The 16,916-nt window shown below is 53.8% G+C and overlaps 7 protein-coding genes and 1 non-coding gene across 8 annotated transcripts, besides 5 other annotated features; 3 read left to right on the top strand and 5 right to left on the bottom strand.

Annotated features, from left to right (window-relative positions):
• Positions 1-69: 69 nt before the first annotated feature.
• Positions 70-852, top strand: EKO05_0005396 (uncharacterized protein; the record flags this gene model as incomplete). Its single annotated transcript, XM_038940007.1, has 2 exons — positions 70-559; positions 626-852. The coding sequence occupies 2 exons, from the start codon at positions 70-72 to the stop codon at positions 850-852; spliced, it is 717 nt and encodes a 238-aa protein (XP_038798412.1).
• A 414-nt stretch (positions 853-1,266) lies between these two features.
• Positions 1,267-2,209, top strand: EKO05_0005395 (Prohibitin-1, subunit of the prohibitin complex (Phb1p-Phb2p); the record flags this gene model as incomplete). Its single annotated transcript, XM_038939980.1, has 2 exons — positions 1,267-1,587; positions 1,685-2,209. 2 exons carry the CDS (start codon positions 1,267-1,269, stop codon positions 2,207-2,209), a joined length of 846 nt encoding a protein of 281 aa, XP_038798411.1.
• Positions 1,595-1,616: a tandem repeat.
• A 213-nt stretch (positions 2,210-2,422) lies between the features above and the next one.
• EKO05_0005394 (uncharacterized protein) lies at positions 2,423-3,028 on the bottom strand (the record flags this gene model as incomplete). Its single annotated transcript, XM_038945985.1, has 1 exon — positions 2,423-3,028. One exon carries the CDS (start codon positions 3,026-3,028, stop codon positions 2,423-2,425), a length of 606 nt encoding a protein of 201 aa, XP_038798410.1.
• Positions 2,735-2,776: a tandem repeat.
• Positions 2,981-3,005: a tandem repeat.
• A 132-nt stretch (positions 3,029-3,160) lies between the features above and the next one.
• Positions 3,161-3,193: a tandem repeat.
• An 853-nt stretch (positions 3,194-4,046) lies between these two features.
• Positions 4,047-4,118, bottom strand: EKO05_8t2. The gene has a single exon. It is a non-coding gene; the product is annotated as a tRNA-Thr (tRNA).
• A 355-nt stretch (positions 4,119-4,473) lies between these two features.
• Positions 4,474-6,931, bottom strand: EKO05_0005393 (Transketolase; the record flags this gene model as incomplete). Its single annotated transcript, XM_038939976.1, has 6 exons — positions 4,474-4,590; positions 4,649-6,009; positions 6,063-6,357; positions 6,408-6,492; positions 6,602-6,744; positions 6,878-6,931. The coding sequence occupies 6 exons, from the start codon at positions 6,929-6,931 to the stop codon at positions 4,474-4,476; spliced, it is 2,055 nt and encodes a 684-aa protein (XP_038798409.1).
• An 812-nt stretch (positions 6,932-7,743) lies between these two features.
• EKO05_0005392 (uncharacterized protein) lies at positions 7,744-9,464 on the bottom strand (the record flags this gene model as incomplete). Its single annotated transcript, XM_059636592.1, has 4 exons — positions 7,744-7,974; positions 8,062-8,621; positions 8,684-9,194; positions 9,243-9,464. 4 exons carry the CDS (start codon positions 9,462-9,464, stop codon positions 7,744-7,746), a joined length of 1,524 nt encoding a protein of 507 aa, XP_059492575.1.
• A 180-nt stretch (positions 9,465-9,644) lies between these two features.
• EKO05_0005391 (Inositol-3-phosphate synthase) lies at positions 9,645-11,313 on the bottom strand (the record flags this gene model as incomplete). The annotated part of the gene is made up of 2 exons (XM_038940237.1): positions 9,645-10,554; positions 10,610-11,313. 2 exons carry the CDS (start codon positions 11,311-11,313, stop codon positions 9,645-9,647), a joined length of 1,614 nt encoding a protein of 537 aa, XP_038798407.1.
• Positions 11,314-13,677: 2,364 nt separating this feature from the next.
• EKO05_0005390 (uncharacterized protein) lies at positions 13,678-16,002 on the top strand (the record flags this gene model as incomplete). Its single annotated transcript, XM_038940204.1, has 3 exons — positions 13,678-13,789; positions 13,851-14,042; positions 14,096-16,002. The coding sequence occupies 3 exons, from the start codon at positions 13,678-13,680 to the stop codon at positions 16,000-16,002; spliced, it is 2,211 nt and encodes a 736-aa protein (XP_038798406.1).
• Positions 13,843-13,895: a tandem repeat.
• Positions 16,003-16,916: the final 914 nt, after the last annotated feature.

The following is a 16,916-nucleotide window of genomic DNA, read 5'->3' as shown; positions in this document are numbered from 1 at the left end:
AGCTCGCACAAAATCAACAAGCTTCCAATTATCCCTTCCCACTTTCGTACTTCACCTTCTACTCCCATAATGGCCGGCCGCTTCCCGGTGCTCAGCACCTCCAACCTGCCTCCGGCATCAGCTTCAGAACAGTCTGCCACAGCTTCGCCAGCACGCGGATCTGCGATGCTGAATTCGATCTTCAAGTCCGTCCGTGTTCCCGAGTTCCGCTTCCGGTGGATGTTCTGGGCGGAGAAGGGGCAGCAAAGCGGTTCCAAGGACAAGACAGCACAACTTGAGGAGTACGCATCACGGCCGAAGCCACTTGGCGAGCAGATCATCAGCATCAAGGAGTTTTACCAGCATTTCAACAACATTCCCGTCGAGAGCCTGAAACTGCGCGACTCGATCCATCTCTTTCACATGGGCATCAAGCCAGTGTGGGAGGATCCGCGAAACGCGCGGGGCGGGGCGTGGTACTTCAAGGTCACCAAGGACGTCGCGCCACAGTTCTGGCACGAGCTTTGCCTGCTTGCTGTTGGCGACGTTCTGCAGGGTGCTGTTGAGACGAAGCGTGCTTGTAAGTTGTCCTTGTCCATGGACTTGGAGTATGCGTTCGTTTTTTTTTTTTACTAACAATATGCAGCGTTTAACGACGATATCTGCGGTCTTTCGTACTCTGTCCGCTGGAACGCGGTGCAGATTGCTGTTTGGAATCGCGACGCAGACAACAAGGCGGGACGAGAGAAGCTGCTCGCTGTCATACTGGAAAAGCTGTCGCCCGAGCTCCAGCCCAAGAAGGAGGACAGCTACTGGTACAAGGCGCACAACGAGCACAAGGGCTTCATCGCGCAGGAGGAGACGAATGCGTAATCGATCGAGATTCGATTGATGATTGCATATTCGAGACGCTCTGGGTGGGATGCATACTTGGTACATTCTTCTCTTTTGATCATTATTTGCGATCAGACATGTTCATACATTTAGCGGAGCATTAGATCAATGCATATTTCCAGCTCTTCCTTGACTGCATCTTTTTGTTCGCTTGTGTCTATATCGCTTGTATATGCATTTCTGTAGTAGAGTACAGCTGTTGTGTTGCATGCTGGAGTTGTATCCTCGTCCTGGCGGATGCATGCTGGTGGTGGGTGAGTGGTGGTGAGCGGCGAATGCGAGGGCGGTCTGTGCTCGATGACAGCTCCTCCTCCGTTTCCATTTCTCGAACATCAACGCCATCGACTCGCCGCACTCCCATCCCAACGAACCCACCCGCCTCTACACATCGCCATGGCCGCCCTACCAAGCTCGATATTCCGCTGGGTCGTCCCCGGCGCCGTCGCCTTCTCTCTCGCACAGTCGTCCATCTACGACGTCAAGGGTGGCACGCGCGCCGTCATCTTCGACCGCCTGTCCGGAGTGAAGGAGCAGGTCGTCAACGAGGGCACACATTTCCTGGTCCCCTGGCTGCAGCGCGCCATTGTCTTCGATGTCCGCACACGGCCGAGGAACATCAGCACCACCACCGGATCCAAGGACCTGCAGATGGTTACCCTGACGCTGAGGGTGCTGCATCGCCCGGAGGTCAAGCAGCTGCCTAAGATCTACCAGGTGCGTGCACACACATACACACACACGCAACTCCCATGGGCAGCCACGGCGCCGCCAAATGTAACGCATCCAAACAAGGCGAACTAACACCACCCAGAACCTCGGTCAAGACTACGACGAGCGCGTCCTGCCCTCGATCGGTAATGAGGTCCTCAAAGCCATCGTCGCGCAGTTCGACGCCGCCGAGCTCATCACCCAGCGTGAAGCCGTCTCCAACAGGATCCGCGCCGACCTGCTCAAGCGCGCCAACGAGTTCAACATTGCCCTCGAGGACGTTTCCATCACACACATGACCTTCGGCAAGGAGTTCACCAAGGCCGTCGAGGAGAAGCAGATTGCCCAGCAGGAGGCCGAGCGCGCGCGCTTCATCGTCGAGAAGGCCGAGCAGGAGAGGCAGGCCAACGTTATCCGGGCTGAGGGTGAGGCCGAGGCCGCCGACACCATTTCCAAGGCGGTTGCGAAGAGCGGTGATGGCCTGATCATGATCCGAAGAATCGAGACACAGAAGGACATTGCGCAGATGCTGGCCAGGAATCCCAACGTCTCGTACCTGCCTGGTGGCGGTGCGGGGGCTGACGGCGGCAAGACAGGCGGCAGCTTCTTGCTTGGCCTGAGGGGATAGAGCATCGCTAAAGTTTGGGTGTGAAAGCGGATGAACATTGGCACAATGCACGGTCAGCGACATGGTTATTCGAGCGCAGGTACTGTACTATACTAACTGTGGACACAATCACAGTACATCTTCTCTGTATCCTAGGGAATTAGTCTCCTCTTCTGTTCCAAGCTCTCTCCCTCTCTCTCGCACACTCAGACTACACCATAACCCCCAATCTCCCTACTCGCGAAAACTCCACCACCCTTTCACCCACCACTGTCTCGTCCCCCGCTCACTGCTCGCACCCACATCGGCCCCCTTCTTCCGGCCACCACCAACCTCCCCCTCCAACTCCTTAACCCTTTCTTCCAGAATAGCTACATGCACTTTCCCCCTCGCCATCTCCTTCAGCCCCTCCCAGACCTTGTGTTCCCTCACGCGCACCTCATCTTCCCGCCTCCCCACTTCTGCTTCTCGCACACGCAGTTTCCTCTCTTTCTTCTGGAGGTATCGCGGGGTGGTACTAGCATCCGCATCGCTGTTGCCGTCGTCATTAGCATCGGTATTGGTATTGATATTGGTGTGGGTGTGGGTGTGGAAGTGAAGTGGTTTAGCGTCGAGTTGGCTCTCGTCTTTTGGGAGTTTGACGAAGGATTGTTTTTGGGGCCAGGGGATGTGGATGCGGGGTTTGAGGATGCGGAGTTGAGAGGGGAGTCGTTTCAAGGGCCACGGCTTTGATGAGGACGAAGATGAGGACGAAGATGATGGAGACTGTGGGGTATTGGCGATTTTGCCGTCGCTGCTGCTGCTGCTGCTTCTGATGAGCGATACGTTCGAAGTATTCATTGCGGATGTGCTGATGGAGTTCAGTGCGATGGTGAGGAGGGAACTGAGATATCTACCTGCGGGTTGCTGAAGAGCTGGGAAGCATGACGGTCCCGCGTAACGAGCCTATGCGAGAAGGCCCGAGCTGGCTACAGAGGGAGAGAGAGAGAGAGAGAGAGAGAGAGAAGGCGGGTGGTACGGCGAAGAGTGCAACAGTGCTTGTTCGGCACATCATATACTTCACACGCTTCAGTCGGCTTTCGTGTCGCAATGCCGCCCGTCCATGGAACAGCAAGCTGTGAGTTTCGCATCCTTGAGCGTGCCCCAGCCATTGACAAAACGTCTGGGTGCTTTGTTGCGTTCATTACATCCGTGCAGTCAGGCCTGTGAAGGCAAGAAGTCGCCACGAAAGATCGAGGGGCCAACGAGCCGTTCGCCCGCATGGAATGCCCCGTGGACCAGGGACCCGGTACTCGAGGAATGCACTCTCGACGTTGCACAACTCGGCCACAAGCAAGGACGGACCAGCGCGAGCCACTGACACGACCAAAGGGCAGCTTGCACTTACTGTGAGTCGTTGCACGGGAGCTGGTCGTAGCTGGAATATGCAAACAGCACTGCGTTCGGTAGGCAATTACATTGGTGATCAGATAGGAGTAGATCATACAGAAGTATCACACCAGACTATAGTCCACCGTCGAGATAGACGGCTACCTATAGCGAAACGCCCGTAATGCACACAACTGTAGAGTTACTACACTCAAGCAAGTCTTTACAAAATCAAGCAGTCGAACACCAGTAGCGATACCCACCAGCTACAGATGACCTACCTACCTTCCAGCAAACTGAGCACTATTCTGTGTAGCGATCAAACTGCGGAAGACATGTTTGCGAGCTGAGAGAAAAGCCCACCAGCTGTTGCTTTTATAAAGATTATGTAACGTGGAGATGCAAAAACAACGCCTGTGTCCACCTCAGAAGGTGTGGCATTGAGCAGTTTGCGATGACTATAGATATCCACAGACAAAAAAGAAGGTTTTGCCACCTACCCGAATCGAACGAGCGATCTTCGCATTACAAGTGCGACGCCTTACCACTTGGCCAAGGAGGCTATTCTAATCACATGACAATTACCACCCACTCTATCTAATATGTACTAATCTAAAAACGCTTGTCATGTCAAATCAGTATTTTGCTTCACTGGCCACTCCCCGTGCAGCCAGCTCCGCTATCGACCAAACTTTTTGCCAAGTGTTTCAGTGAGCAGCACTAACAATATCTTACCATGTTTTCCTTGGAGGCAGGTAAGGGACATGCATTGCTCGTAAAATGGGAATCAAATTCTATATATCCGGGGGCGTCCTAGTTTTCATCGTGTGAACTACGTAATCGCAAACCGGTCGTTTCTCATGGGTCAATGAAGCCAAACGCCGCGCCTCAACAATGCTATTAGCTTGCGCAAACGCTTAGATAAGCTGCTGGAAAGCACGGTTAACGGGCGAGCGAAGAGGCTTGACATCCTTGTAGAAGTCGACGGTGAGCTTCGCGCGCTTGGCAACACCCTCTGGGGTGAACTCGAACTTCTGCGGTGGGAGTTAGTGATCGATGACTTCCCATTATGTTTGTTGGGTTTAAGCTTACCTTATAGACGTCCTTGTAAGGGCCGGAGGCACCGAACCTGTTGAGACCGAACTGCTCGTGCGAGTACTTCTCCCAACCAAGTGTGGACATGACCTCGACAGACAGTGTGGGGATACCGTCGGGGATAACGGAGAGCTTGTACTCCTTGTCCTGGGCGTCGAATACCTCCCAGCAGGGCAGAGAGACAACACGAGCCTTAAGGCCCTGCTCCTCGAGGGTCTTGACGGCCTCGAGGCAGAGGGAAACCTCAGAACCAGTGGAGACGAGTGTGACATCAGCACCCTCCTTCTCAAGAGCAACATATCCACCCTTGATACCGTTCTCGAGTGTGGAGCCCTCAAGCTGGGGCAGGTTCTGACGGGTGAGAGCGAGGATAGAGGGAGTGCCCTTGGAGGTAAGGGCCATGTAGTAGGCGGCAGAGGTCTCGTTGCCGTCAGCGGGGCGCCAGACCATGCAGTTGGGCAGAGCACGGAAGTGAGCGAGAGTCTCGATAGGCTGGTGAGTCGCACCGTCCTCACCAAGACCAATGGAGTCGTGGGTAGCAACGTGAATCAGACGCTGGTGAGAGAGCGCGGAAAGGCGGACGGCACCGGCGGCGTACGAGACGAAGTTGAGGAAAGTACCACCAGCGGGAATGATGGTACCGTAGGCAGACAAACCGTTCATGACGGCGGCCATGGCGTGCTCACGGACACCGTACCTCATGTAGCGGCCAGACCACTCTCCAATGCCCAGGTTAGGGGGCTGAAAGTCGACGGCGTTCTTCCATCGGGTGTTGTTGGAGCCAGTCAAATCGGCAGAACCCGAGATGAGCTCAGGAACAACGCCGTGGATAGCCTCAAGAACAGCCTCGGACAGCTTCCTGGAGGCGATGGCGGAGTCAGTGGGCTTGTATGTGGGGAGGCTCTTCTCCCAACCCTCGGGGAGGTCGCGGGTCTGACGGCGGACAAGGTCCTTGTACAGGTCCTGGTGCTCCTTGCTGTACTTCTCGAGGAGCTGGTTCCACTCCTGCTCAGCAGCGGCACCCTCAGCGGCGTGCTTGTGGTACATGTCGTAAACCTCCTGGGGAACGACAAAGGTCTGCTCGGGGTCGAAACCGAACTTCTCCTTGACGCTCTTGATGTCGTCAGGCTTCAGGGGGTTGCCGTGGACACCGCCGGTACCCTGGAGCTTAGAGCCGAAACCAATAGTGGTGGTCAGCTTGATGACGGAAGGCTTGTCCTTGACCTCCTGGGCCTTCTTGATAGCAGCCTCGATGCCCTCGAGGTCGGAGTCACCGTCCTCGACGTGCTGCGTGTGCCAGCCGTAGGCCTCGAATCGCTTCATGACATCCTCGGTGAAAGCGCACTTGGTGTCACCGTCTGACATGTACATTAGCGATCCATGTTTGCAAAACGACGTCTCCGAAACTTACCGATGGAAATGTGGTTGTCGTCGTAGACCATGATGAGGTTGCCGAGCTGCAGGTGGCCAGCCATTGAAGCAGCCTCTGAGGCAATACCCTCCATAGCACAGCCATCACCGAAGAAAGCGTATGTGTAGTTGTTGACCAGCTCGTATCCGGGTTTGTTGAAAACAGCGGCAGTGTGCCTCTCGGCAATGGCAAGACCGACAGCGTTGGCGAAACCCTGGCCAAGAGGGCCAGTGGTGACCTCAATACCGGGGGTATCGTGGGACTCGGGGTGACCGGGGGTGATGGAGTCGATTTGCTGTAGTTGTCAGTTTTGTTCTATAGACAGTGTTTCCCAACGGTGCTTACACGGAAGTTCTTCAGGTCGTCGATGCTGATCTGGTAGCCGAACAGGTGCAGCAGAGCATACTGAAGCATGCATCCGTGACCGTTGCTGTAGGCGGGGTCAGTGCGTGACGCTCGGATGACGACGGAGCACCGCAGAAAAGCTGCGCCAGGCCATGAAAGCCGTAGACACAGTTCACCAGCTCAGGAGGACATACGAGAGGACAAATCGGTCGCGGTTCAACCATTCCGGGTTCTTGGGGTTGAACTTCATGAACTTGTTGAAAAGGACGTGGGCAACCGGGGCCATGCCCATAGGGGCACCCGGGTGACCCGAGTTGGCCTTCGCGGTGGCATCGACCTATACAGTGCTCATCGTCAGCGAATTGAGACTCAAACTTCGTAGTCGCCGTCATCGTGATGCTGTTGGGAAGAAAGCATGTCGTAGCGGGGTAGCTATCAGCGTTGTTCGGGCAGAACAGGGCAGTACTAACCGCGAGGGTGCGGATCGTGTTGATGGCAAGCTCGTCTGTTTTGCTGTAAGGCATCTTGAAAATGATTGACAATAGAACAAGAGGGAAGAGTCGAAGCGCCTGGCTTAAGGACTGGGTTTTGAAATCAGCAACGGCGCTAGACGTGGGATGTCAAGCATGCCCGCCACGCTTGCCTCATAGCACGGCCTTTGCGACCCACTCTTCCTGCGTCATGCCAGTGGGTGCTTCCCAGCGAAAGCTTTGTCGAGTCCACCATGTATCAAAGCGTTGCCGCAGCTGTCCGCGCATGCTGAAGAAGCGGTCAATCTAGAAGACCTGTCTTCAGACACACTGTGTGCCTCCAGGTCGTGGTTGATCATCCTGACTCTACGTGGCCAATTTCTTGCCGTCATCTGTCAGCGCGGCTGGTTCACCCACACGCCGACCCTCTCAGCGCCGATAATATGTCCAGACACACCCATTGATCATTCCCTTACACACGCAATCCAGTCTGTTCTAAAAGGCCCCGGACCAAAATCGTTTGTTTCGACACGAAAGAATTGTTCCGTCTATCATGCCGCGGTATCGGCGCCGCGGCCGAAACGGAGATGCATCGCTGCTCCAGCCAGCCTCTATCGTGATAGGTAGCAGGAGTCTCTTGAAAATCCCGGACATTTGCCAGATTATCCGCGCCCTGGAAAACTTCTAATACACGTGTGATGCATCGCCAGGGCAATAAGGGTCCCATGACAGATGTAGCCTGTCCACCAGCGCCTAGCAGTGGGACTGGAGCTTCCCTACAACCCAACAACAACCCTTCCGCGCCAAGCCCGGCATCATGTGAGACGTTAGGTTTTCGCGTTGTTGAGGCTGCCCTGTCGTGAATCTTAGTTCTTCACGCACCAAACAGCAAGCCGTCCAATCTCGTCGTCTAGTTTCAGTGCAAAGCCCATGGTAATCCGTAAAAACAGTAGCCGCTGCTCCAGATACCGCAGCACATCTACATCCGTACCGACAAGCTGCGACGCTGTCCGACCCAGCAGCTCGCCCCACGCGCGATCCGACAAGACGAGCTTGCCGCTGCTGATTTGTCCAGTTTCGTCAAGAACTGGACCGAGCTGGGCATGAAGAGTTAGTGTTCTGTGTAGTAACGGGTCGTTGTAGAAGCAACAATGGACTCGGGTGGGAAAGGGCAAGATACGTACGATCCTCGGATTGATCCTCAATTCAACTTCCTGCTCGCATTGCTTACAAATCGAATTGTTCGTATTGGCAAAGAGCGCGATTCCGCAACACTCGGCGCTTAACAGCATGTTGCGCTTGTACGGCACAACGATGTTGAGCGAAGTGATGATGCAGGACACATAACCAATGAGCTCCTCCTGTGGGTTCGTCCGCGCAAATTCATCAATATCGGCGAAGTTGTACAGTGCACGAACGGGACTCTCTTCGAAGAAGGAAACATCGATAGCGGGAAATGCTGGATTGACGTGCTCTTTCTTTGTAAAGCGTTGGGCAAGTGTTTGGAGTCGCCGTGCGTCGCCTATGTCTGGATCGATGTCGACACGAGAATTGGCATTCAGCGACAGCTTAGCGTTTTTTTCGATGCGCCAGCCTGGATTCGAGATCAGCAAGACCGTTCTCGAAGGCTGAAAGGAAGTCGCAGAATCACAGACCCCGGAGTAAAGGGTCAGCGATGCATCGGCTGTGTCGTCGAAGATGCCCAGTGTAAGCAGTTCGGAGGTAGTGCCATTACGATTGATGTCTACTCGGGCTCATTAGTCAACTGAAAAGTTTGGAATAGGAAGGAAGGGAGGGGTGGCCTACAACGCTTCCTTGCTCCAATGTTCTTCACACACACAAGCAGCTTGGGCTCGTCGACATCGTACCCGCCATCGGTGAAGCTTTTCAACGTCATAAGGCCAGGAAGTGCTCTGAAGTCTGTGCAGTTGAATGGTCTCTTGAATTGAGTGCCGTTGTCACTATTCTCATGCACCATGAGGTGACAGTGCCGCTCGCCCTCAGGAAAGATGCTGGTGAAGAGTGGCGCAGAGTCAGGAGCAAGTGCATTATGCTCCGAGCTGTTCGAGATGTGTACTGTCCAGACTGTCATGAGCTGACCAAGGCGTAGCTTGTGCTCTACGTTAGCGTACCAGAGACGCACAGTGAGTACACCGGTGTCGTCTGCAAGCATAATCTTGATGTAGCCCTGGGCAGATGTGTGACGCTTGCTTGGTTTGGCTACATCGTAGAAGTTGACTACGCGCCCCATGAGCGCCAGATTACGTGGGCCAGGGCTGAGAGAGCCCAAGTCAGCATCTTCGTACTCTAAATTGGGCTACTGTGATCAGTTCAGACAGTTGAAGAGTGGATTGCCGGTACACACAGTCCATGAAGCAGTTGCAGATGCACCCTGCACCTCGTCAGCGGTGAAGCCGTCGCTGTTTTTGGTTGGCGAAGATGTGAAATAAGACTGAATGGATGACGATGCAGGCATAGCAAGGCTTTGCGTGGTATTGGTTGGTGGTGTTGGTGAGGTAGATGTGGATGACGAGGGAGCTTGAGATGGAAGGAACGCCGCGCCTTCCTTAGTCAGACCTGCTTCCATAGTGGTCAGCATTGCAAAGCCACGGGGACGCGAAATTGATTGGAAAATTTTTGACATTGTTATGTAGTAGTGTTAAGGAGCGTGTAGAGTTGGGCAAATCACAATACAAAGCTTCCGCATGTTCCACCAGACTGCCACTTCCTTGCCCTGCACATCAGCTCGCACGTTATCCAGTGCACTCTAGAACAGCTTGTGCTCAAGAGTCATATCGTTCTCGGGCTCCAAACCGACGCAGGCGCGGAAAATGTTGGTGAGAGCAGCACGCTGCTTGGCAAGAGCATTCACGACGGGAGTACCGGCAGGTGTGAGAGGAGCCTTGAGCATGTAGCTGAGGATACTGAGGACACTGTGGAAACCAGAGTATTCAGAAGCATCCTGGCCAGCACTGTGAGCCTTCCATTGGACACGAGTCATTATCTCAGCGACAAGCACAAGATCGATGATCAGAGGCGAAGCCAGAAGAGAGTCTTCGCAGACGTTGAACAGACTGATCGTCTGGTGTCCGTCCAAGAAAATCTCTGCATAATACTCGTCAAGAGCGCGCTTGTCGTCTCCGACAGCGGGCATGTACTTGATAACAACGCAGTGGTCGGGGTGCTCGCCATCCTTGTAAAGAACGTTGTTGGCAGCAACCATGTCGTCGACGACGTTGGACTTGGAAATCTCCTTGGAACGGAATTGCTTCTGCGAGCTAAGATTCATGCCGTCGTTGTTGCCGAGGTGGTTGTAGCTTGCAATGGAAGTGAGCTTAATACCTGCGTTGATCATGAAATCAACAAGGGCGGACTTCATCTTGGTTTGGCCAGACTTGAAGTCATCACCGCCAATGAAGGCGCCGTGCTTCTCGGCAAGCTGAATAGCACCTGGGACGAAAGTGTTTTGGGGAGAGCCGTTGATGAAAGGAACGTTTTCAAGAATGGACGCAACAGCGAAGACGGTTGAGGGAGCAACTTCCTCGTGCCCAGATTCGATAGCCTTCATGAGGTTGTCGGCAGTATCGTTGACGCCCTCCAGAATGTCGGCATAACGCTCTGTGTTGGCCGTCCACTGCACGATGACCTTGTCGAGGCCGTTGTTAGACTTAAAGTCACTTGGAGTCGTGTTAGTGGTAAAGAATTTGCAAGTCGTGTAGCGAAATAGCTTACCGAATGTCCTTACGGATCTGCTCAACATGGGCCATGCAGGCCTTGGTGCCTTCCAGAACGTTGTCGGCGCGTTCCTCTTGGTTAGCCGCGATGAAGTCTGGATAGTAAATACTACGCAGCGGCTTCATAGCAGCCATTTCTTTTCGAACCAGCATCTTCAGGGAAGGCGAGAGAACCTTGGCGCGGTCCATGGCATCAGCCAGATTCATGCCACTGATGTCCCAGCCTCCAATAACGAGATCGTTAGGATGGACCATCGGCAGAAGGTCATGGAAGGGGATATGGATCTCCTTGCCAGTCTTGCTGTCGACTCCGAGCTTGGTAGTGGAACTCATGATGACCGAGCCGTAGTAGTTAGCAGCGCGCTTACCCTCCTTCGTCTCCCATACCAAGTTACGCTTGTTGGCGATGATACCAGCGGTAACGGTAGTTCCGTTGTTACCACCAAGACCTACAAGCATCACACCGACTTTGGGAACTTTGCGGTCGACCTTGAAATCGTACAGTGTTTCCTTTGGTACGGCAACGTACTTACCATCCGCGTTCTGGGTAATGTCGGTGGTACGGTAAGTGTACTTGGTCTTGATGGTGTCCTCGGTGTATTCGACGTTGGGAGAGTTGACGACAAAGAGATCCTTGGCTGGTGCCGTCTGCACGTTGAACCCATCCGCATGGCCGACGCTTTCTTCGGCGTGAGGCGCCATAATCGTTCGCTTGAGACGGGTTTTTTTGTTTTGGCTTATCTGGCTCAATGAACTTATCTGCGGAAATCTAAATCCGACGCTGCCCCAGAAGGAGAAGTGCGTCGGCCGGCGAATGGGTTGTGGACGCTGTGAACCGTTAGTGACATTGCTGCCTTCTAAGTGATTGGCGGGGTACTTACGAGGAAAGGAGGTTGGAAAACGTCTTGAGTCTGGGCAATGGCCCAAGTGACGAGTGGGTGTGGTGATGGGAAGGGAAGGTTGTTGTTTGCGAGTTAAGATGGCCGATTCAGATGTTGTACTTTGCGGTGGGGTTGTGTTGTTGAGGTGAGAGAGGCTTATATCTTGTCCCTGCCTGCTGACTTTGGTACCGATGGCCACAAGGCTAACCTGCACCCGACTGTTGCCGGAGAGCGTCGACTCCCACCGCTTCTTCGAAGTGCACTCCACTTTTTGAGTCAATTCATGCCGTCGCAGCCCGTGATAGCTTCTAGAAGACCAATTACATCATGAGTTTTTCCGTCTCGCTGCTCCTCGCCGCGCCTGCCATCATGCTCAATTTTAGGGTGCAGCAAACCGAACCGCACTTGGCATGGTGGGCACGCAGCATCTCTGGGCTAGGACATAACAACACACCAGAAGACGGAAGGAATCAGTGCTTTGCATTGACGGCTGACGGCGGTCAAGACAATTACATGACGGTGGAGCGCGGAGCGTGGTGTTGACGTCCGAGTTCCTCCATCGTACCCCGCGTGTATTTGCTGGCGCTAGCTGACAAAAAGGAGCGGTGGACGTGAACAAGTGGACTGGACTGCATGTTGCTCCACCGGTTCGAGATCCATCGTCGACAGTACCAGACATGAACGTAGCGCTCTTATCTCTTCGCCTTGCTGGTTTGCATGATAAGCTAAGACAATTGAGCTCTTGTTACAGCTGCTGGATTGCCTCGTTCGGCATCGCCAGAGTACACGACGCTCGCTACACTTGTACCAGCGCAAGGCTATACTCCTTCTTAATGGTCGCGCATTGGACGCAGTGCCGACCCGTAGGTGGCAAAACGACGAGTGAGCTTCCAGCACAGCATCAGCGAGCAACCTCGTGGTCGAGAGATTCCTTTCCAGGGCGACAAGTATTTCCGTAAGGCCAATATCCGATTGTCTCCACGGCTATATGCAGAACAACTCTCTTGGACAGCCCCATACCAGTACGGTCCTCAGAGCTTACCCACCGGTCCGTGCGACGGACGTCGTTGCCGAAATGATGAGGTCGAGGCCGTCGGACATGCGTCAAACCGTTCGAAACTCAAGGGTTGCAGGAATCGTCATGAAGCCAAGACTGGTGTCTCAGCGCTCACATGGACGAAGAGAGGCTTTGCGAAGAAGCTCTCGCTGTGTCAGTGGCAAGTCCACTTCAATAAGCCATGTGCCCAACAACGATGCACGAAGGATCCAGCCAAGCAGGTGGCTTAATGTCCGGGCTGAATGGTTCTCCTGCGCATGGACAGCTGGCGAACAAAGCCTCAAATCGGCTCTGCACGACCTGGCCTACCGCTCTGTGCGACGTTCAGGTACCACGCGATGGAGCCTCATCTGATGGCCACACGTGCGCAATCAACTTCGCCATGGGCGCTTGCGACATTGTTTGACACAACACGACGGAGATTCGTTTCATCACGCAGTTGACAGCTTCAGTGATGCGACTGGTTCCTCGGTCAGGGACCACTTGATCTTGCAAGCTGCCGCTCCGTGCGCGCCTAGGCTAGTCTGCCGAATCAGCGACGCCGCTCAGTGATGTCGAGCAACGCTACGACTCAGGGACCGCGCGGGTTGCGTGCAGGACATCAGAGGTCTCGAAGTGCGCGTGCGTCTTTGGTTCTCGGAAGATTCGTCTTAGAAAGCTCATTCATCGCTATCGTGCGCTGCCGTCTCTGTATGGCCGGCTTGTCCGCAGAATCAAATTCTCTTCATCACCCAGTCCCCTGTCTACCGCTATTCTAACAGAACATCCAACATTGCGAGTATCGCGGGTGGGGCTGCACAGTATCTCAAACGGGATTGTCCTCGTGCATACGCTAACCATTTCTCCGCTGCCGCTCCCAGATCAGAGCTAATCCAGCACCATTTCCGCGTTGTTTCCCCTGATTCAGCGAAGATCAGACTGCCTCGAGATAGTCAGGGATCTTTGCTCGGCGGTCTGCACCCGTCTTCGAGGTTCTGTTGTTTGAATCTCACCCTCCATCCCATGTCAACACAGTAGAAACAACGCCAAAACGTCGCATTGTCGAAAGTGAAGGACGACAGCATCGCCTCTAGAGCACAACCTACCGCTCATCGTACTGGCTCTCCAGGCCCACTAGCCACACACGACATGGAGCGAATGAGCGGGTTGCCGATGATCAAATGTTCATCATGTGGGATTGACATTGACATCTTGCAACTAGCCGATCATGTCTGTGCTACAGCTCCTCCACCAGCAGCACGTAAGTGGAAGAAGAACAGAGCGCATCCATCTCAGGCTCTCACATATCTGACTACCTCCAGCTTCAGCTCCACCTCCAGCTTCAGCAGCACACGTCCAACCTCACCCGGAAGCGCCTGTCCCAGAAACACTATCGCCAAAGCTTGAACGTGCCACAACCTTTGGAGGTCCATCCTTCAGTGCGAGATATGAGAAGCAAGCGTATTCCTCAGGTCGCATGCCGGCACCACCCAGAATAGACTCGCAAGCAGCCAGTAAGATACTGTATCCGTCAACAATGCTTAGGAACAATCGCTCAGCAACTTAGATAAACCTTTTCGCCCTCTCGAGCCGTCGCCAATGAGCAGCAACTACAGCGATCCAAGAAGTCATTCCCCGCTGCCATCTGCACCTTTGAGATCGCCCTACCCTCTGAATCGAAGCGCAACAAGCCCTGTTCCACCCTTCGTCTCGCCTCCTTCTCCAGACATGTATGCTAACATGGACTCGGCGTTTCCGCGATTTCCTACAAAAGCTACACCTCGAAGCCCAAGACCACAAGAGCATGACAGGCTCAACACCACGTACAATCAGCGTTACGCCGAACCCAGTCCTCTTTTTGCGCCGCTCAGTCCTCGCACGAATGGGGGCGAGAGCGTGTCAAAACGCATGGACAGTATTGCACCTGGTCCCTTCGACAGTCGACGCCCAAGCACAGCTAGTGCACCCAGATCACCTTCGCAGGAGCAACCACTTGGGCACAGAAGGACAGAGACACAGGGTAGCATAAGAAGTATTGGGGGTGGATCGATTTCAAGGACGTCGCTGGCGTCAAGTACGTCACGAGCTTCGGCACATTCGAACCGCAGCGCAGGTCTTCCCAGCCGAGGAAAGCCTGAACCGGTAGCAGCAATGCCTGCACCTCCACTAGCAGCTGCGACTGTAGAAGACGAAGGCATCGATGCTTTCCTTGGGCGTTTACAGAACGAAGCTAAGCGCCCGGGACAACTAAGCCAGGACGATAGGTCGAAGATATACCCTCTACGCAAGGAAAGCCAAGAAAGGAAAGGACCACCGCCGCGACCAAGGAGACCTTCCGAGAAAGATCTGCCTCCAGCAAACATTGCTGAGTACAAGACTTCAGACTTCGCCCCTCGATCGAACAACATGTTCCCTTCGCGTAACCCCAGCCGGACAGAATCGGAATCAGGCTTGCGACAGGGTCCTGTACCCACGAGGTCATTGCAGCCATCACCACCACCAGTTATTCCCAACTACACCACAGACACGCCGATTGTTCCACTTCATACACCATCCGATTCGGGTTTGTCAGATGATTCGTACGCTAGCTATACTACTCGAAGTGTTGCAAGCTCGCGATCGAGCCCGCCTAGCTCTGAAGTAGGACACTCCCGCAGTGTATCAAAAGTTAGTCGTTCGGATTATCTTGCGGAGGAGAGCCTTCAGAGAACCGTGAGTCCTGACTCATACGCCGAGGCAAAGCCTCTGCCTTCTCAGACACAAGGTCGAAGAGCGCCTACAAGCTACACGCGTCCCAACCTTCCTGAGCCGATTCCACAGATCCTGTCACCTGGGTTCCCTAGTCCCCGTGCACCTGAATCCCCCTTGGACCCCGCAATTCAGCTGGGTGAGTCGTTCGAGAGACGGCCGAAAGAGCCGCCTGTGCTACAAGACCCCGCCTTAAATCTCGCCCAGGGTCCTCCAAGACGCAGGCCAGGATCTGGACCGCGGCAGGCAGAGGTACGCCGACCAGCACCTGCAAACAAAGGCAGTTGTCGCGGTTGTTCCGAGCTTATTGTCGGCAAGTCCGTCAAAGACTCGTCAGGTCGCCTAACCGGACGTTACCACAGGTCCTGTTTCGTCTGTCAGGTCTGTGGCGACGGCTTCCCAACCGCCGAATTTTACGTCTTCGAAAACGCGCCGTACTGTGAGCATCACTATCACAAGCTCAATGGGTCTCTCTGCAACTCCTGTAATCGCGGCATTGAGGGTCAATACCTGGAGACAGACGCGCGCCAAAAGTTCCATCCGCGGTGCTTTACTTGTTCTACGTGCAGAGTTCCACTGAGTGCCGATTACTACGAGGTTGGCGGGCAAATGCTTTGCGAGCGACACGGCCAACGAGCTGCAGCTCCACGGCAAAACTACCTTGGTCCTGGTGACTATCGTCCTCGAAATGTGCAGAAGCGCCGAACAAGACTCATGATGATGTAACCAGGCTCACAGTGTCCTCACTATCCCTACTAATCGTTTCCTTTGTTGACTCGCAAGCGTACTGGTTCGCTACGTTCTTATCAGCGTTCTCTTTGGACTACTTCCATTTTGATACCCGGCTAGTCCGCCTCTATATTTTCGATACTTGGCAGTCTTTCCTCTTGAACCGGTCGTGGTATTCACTCTCTCGACCGTTTTGTCGCTCAAACCATAATTGGCTGGACTCTTGCTTCGAAATTTCCAGTCGTGGAAGTATCCGGATATACCCCTTCTTGACTGTTTACGAGTTTTTTTCTGTCACCACGCTTCTACATCTTTAACTGAATGAGTTCCGACCTGATGTCCGAACAACTCTGTATCAATACACACATACCTAATATTGAGCCTCCATACTGGAGACGCTTGACAATATATCACGATCATCGCCCGCTTCTATCTTGCTCCCTAACACCATCTTACGTTTGCTAGACTTATGGTGTCACACAGAGGTCGCACAGTACTTTGCGCTTCAGTGTATGCTTTAGCTGCAGAATACCATTGGGTGCGTGCACTCACCGAAAAATCACAAATATTGTCCTTCAGGGCCATAGGTCAATTGCAAACGCCTCTAAATCACAATACGAACGCTAGTTGCCGCTGCTTTCTCAAAGGCGCGTCTCCAGATCAGCGATTGCGTCTTCGGGGTAGCAAACAACAATCATAACTTTTCCGCTATTCCCACAGCTTTATGTAGAATGTGACCAACGCCCTGTAATGTTCACAACACGCTATCTGTCCTGACATTGAATCGCGGTACGTATATATGCAGCAACTCCATCGCTGATAGGAACTACACAACATCAGCAATCTCTACAAAACATCCGACAGCATCTTTGGAGGTATCAGCATACCGACACACTCAGTTTCAACCCTAG

The sequence above is a fragment of the Ascochyta rabiei genome, chromosome 8, assembly GCF_004011695.2.
Source record: "Ascochyta rabiei chromosome 8, complete sequence".
NCBI lineage: Eukaryota > Fungi > Ascomycota > Dothideomycetes > Pleosporales > Didymellaceae > Ascochyta > Ascochyta rabiei.
Note: the sequence above shows the minus strand (reverse complement) of the source record. Positions and strands in the feature narration are given on the sequence as shown.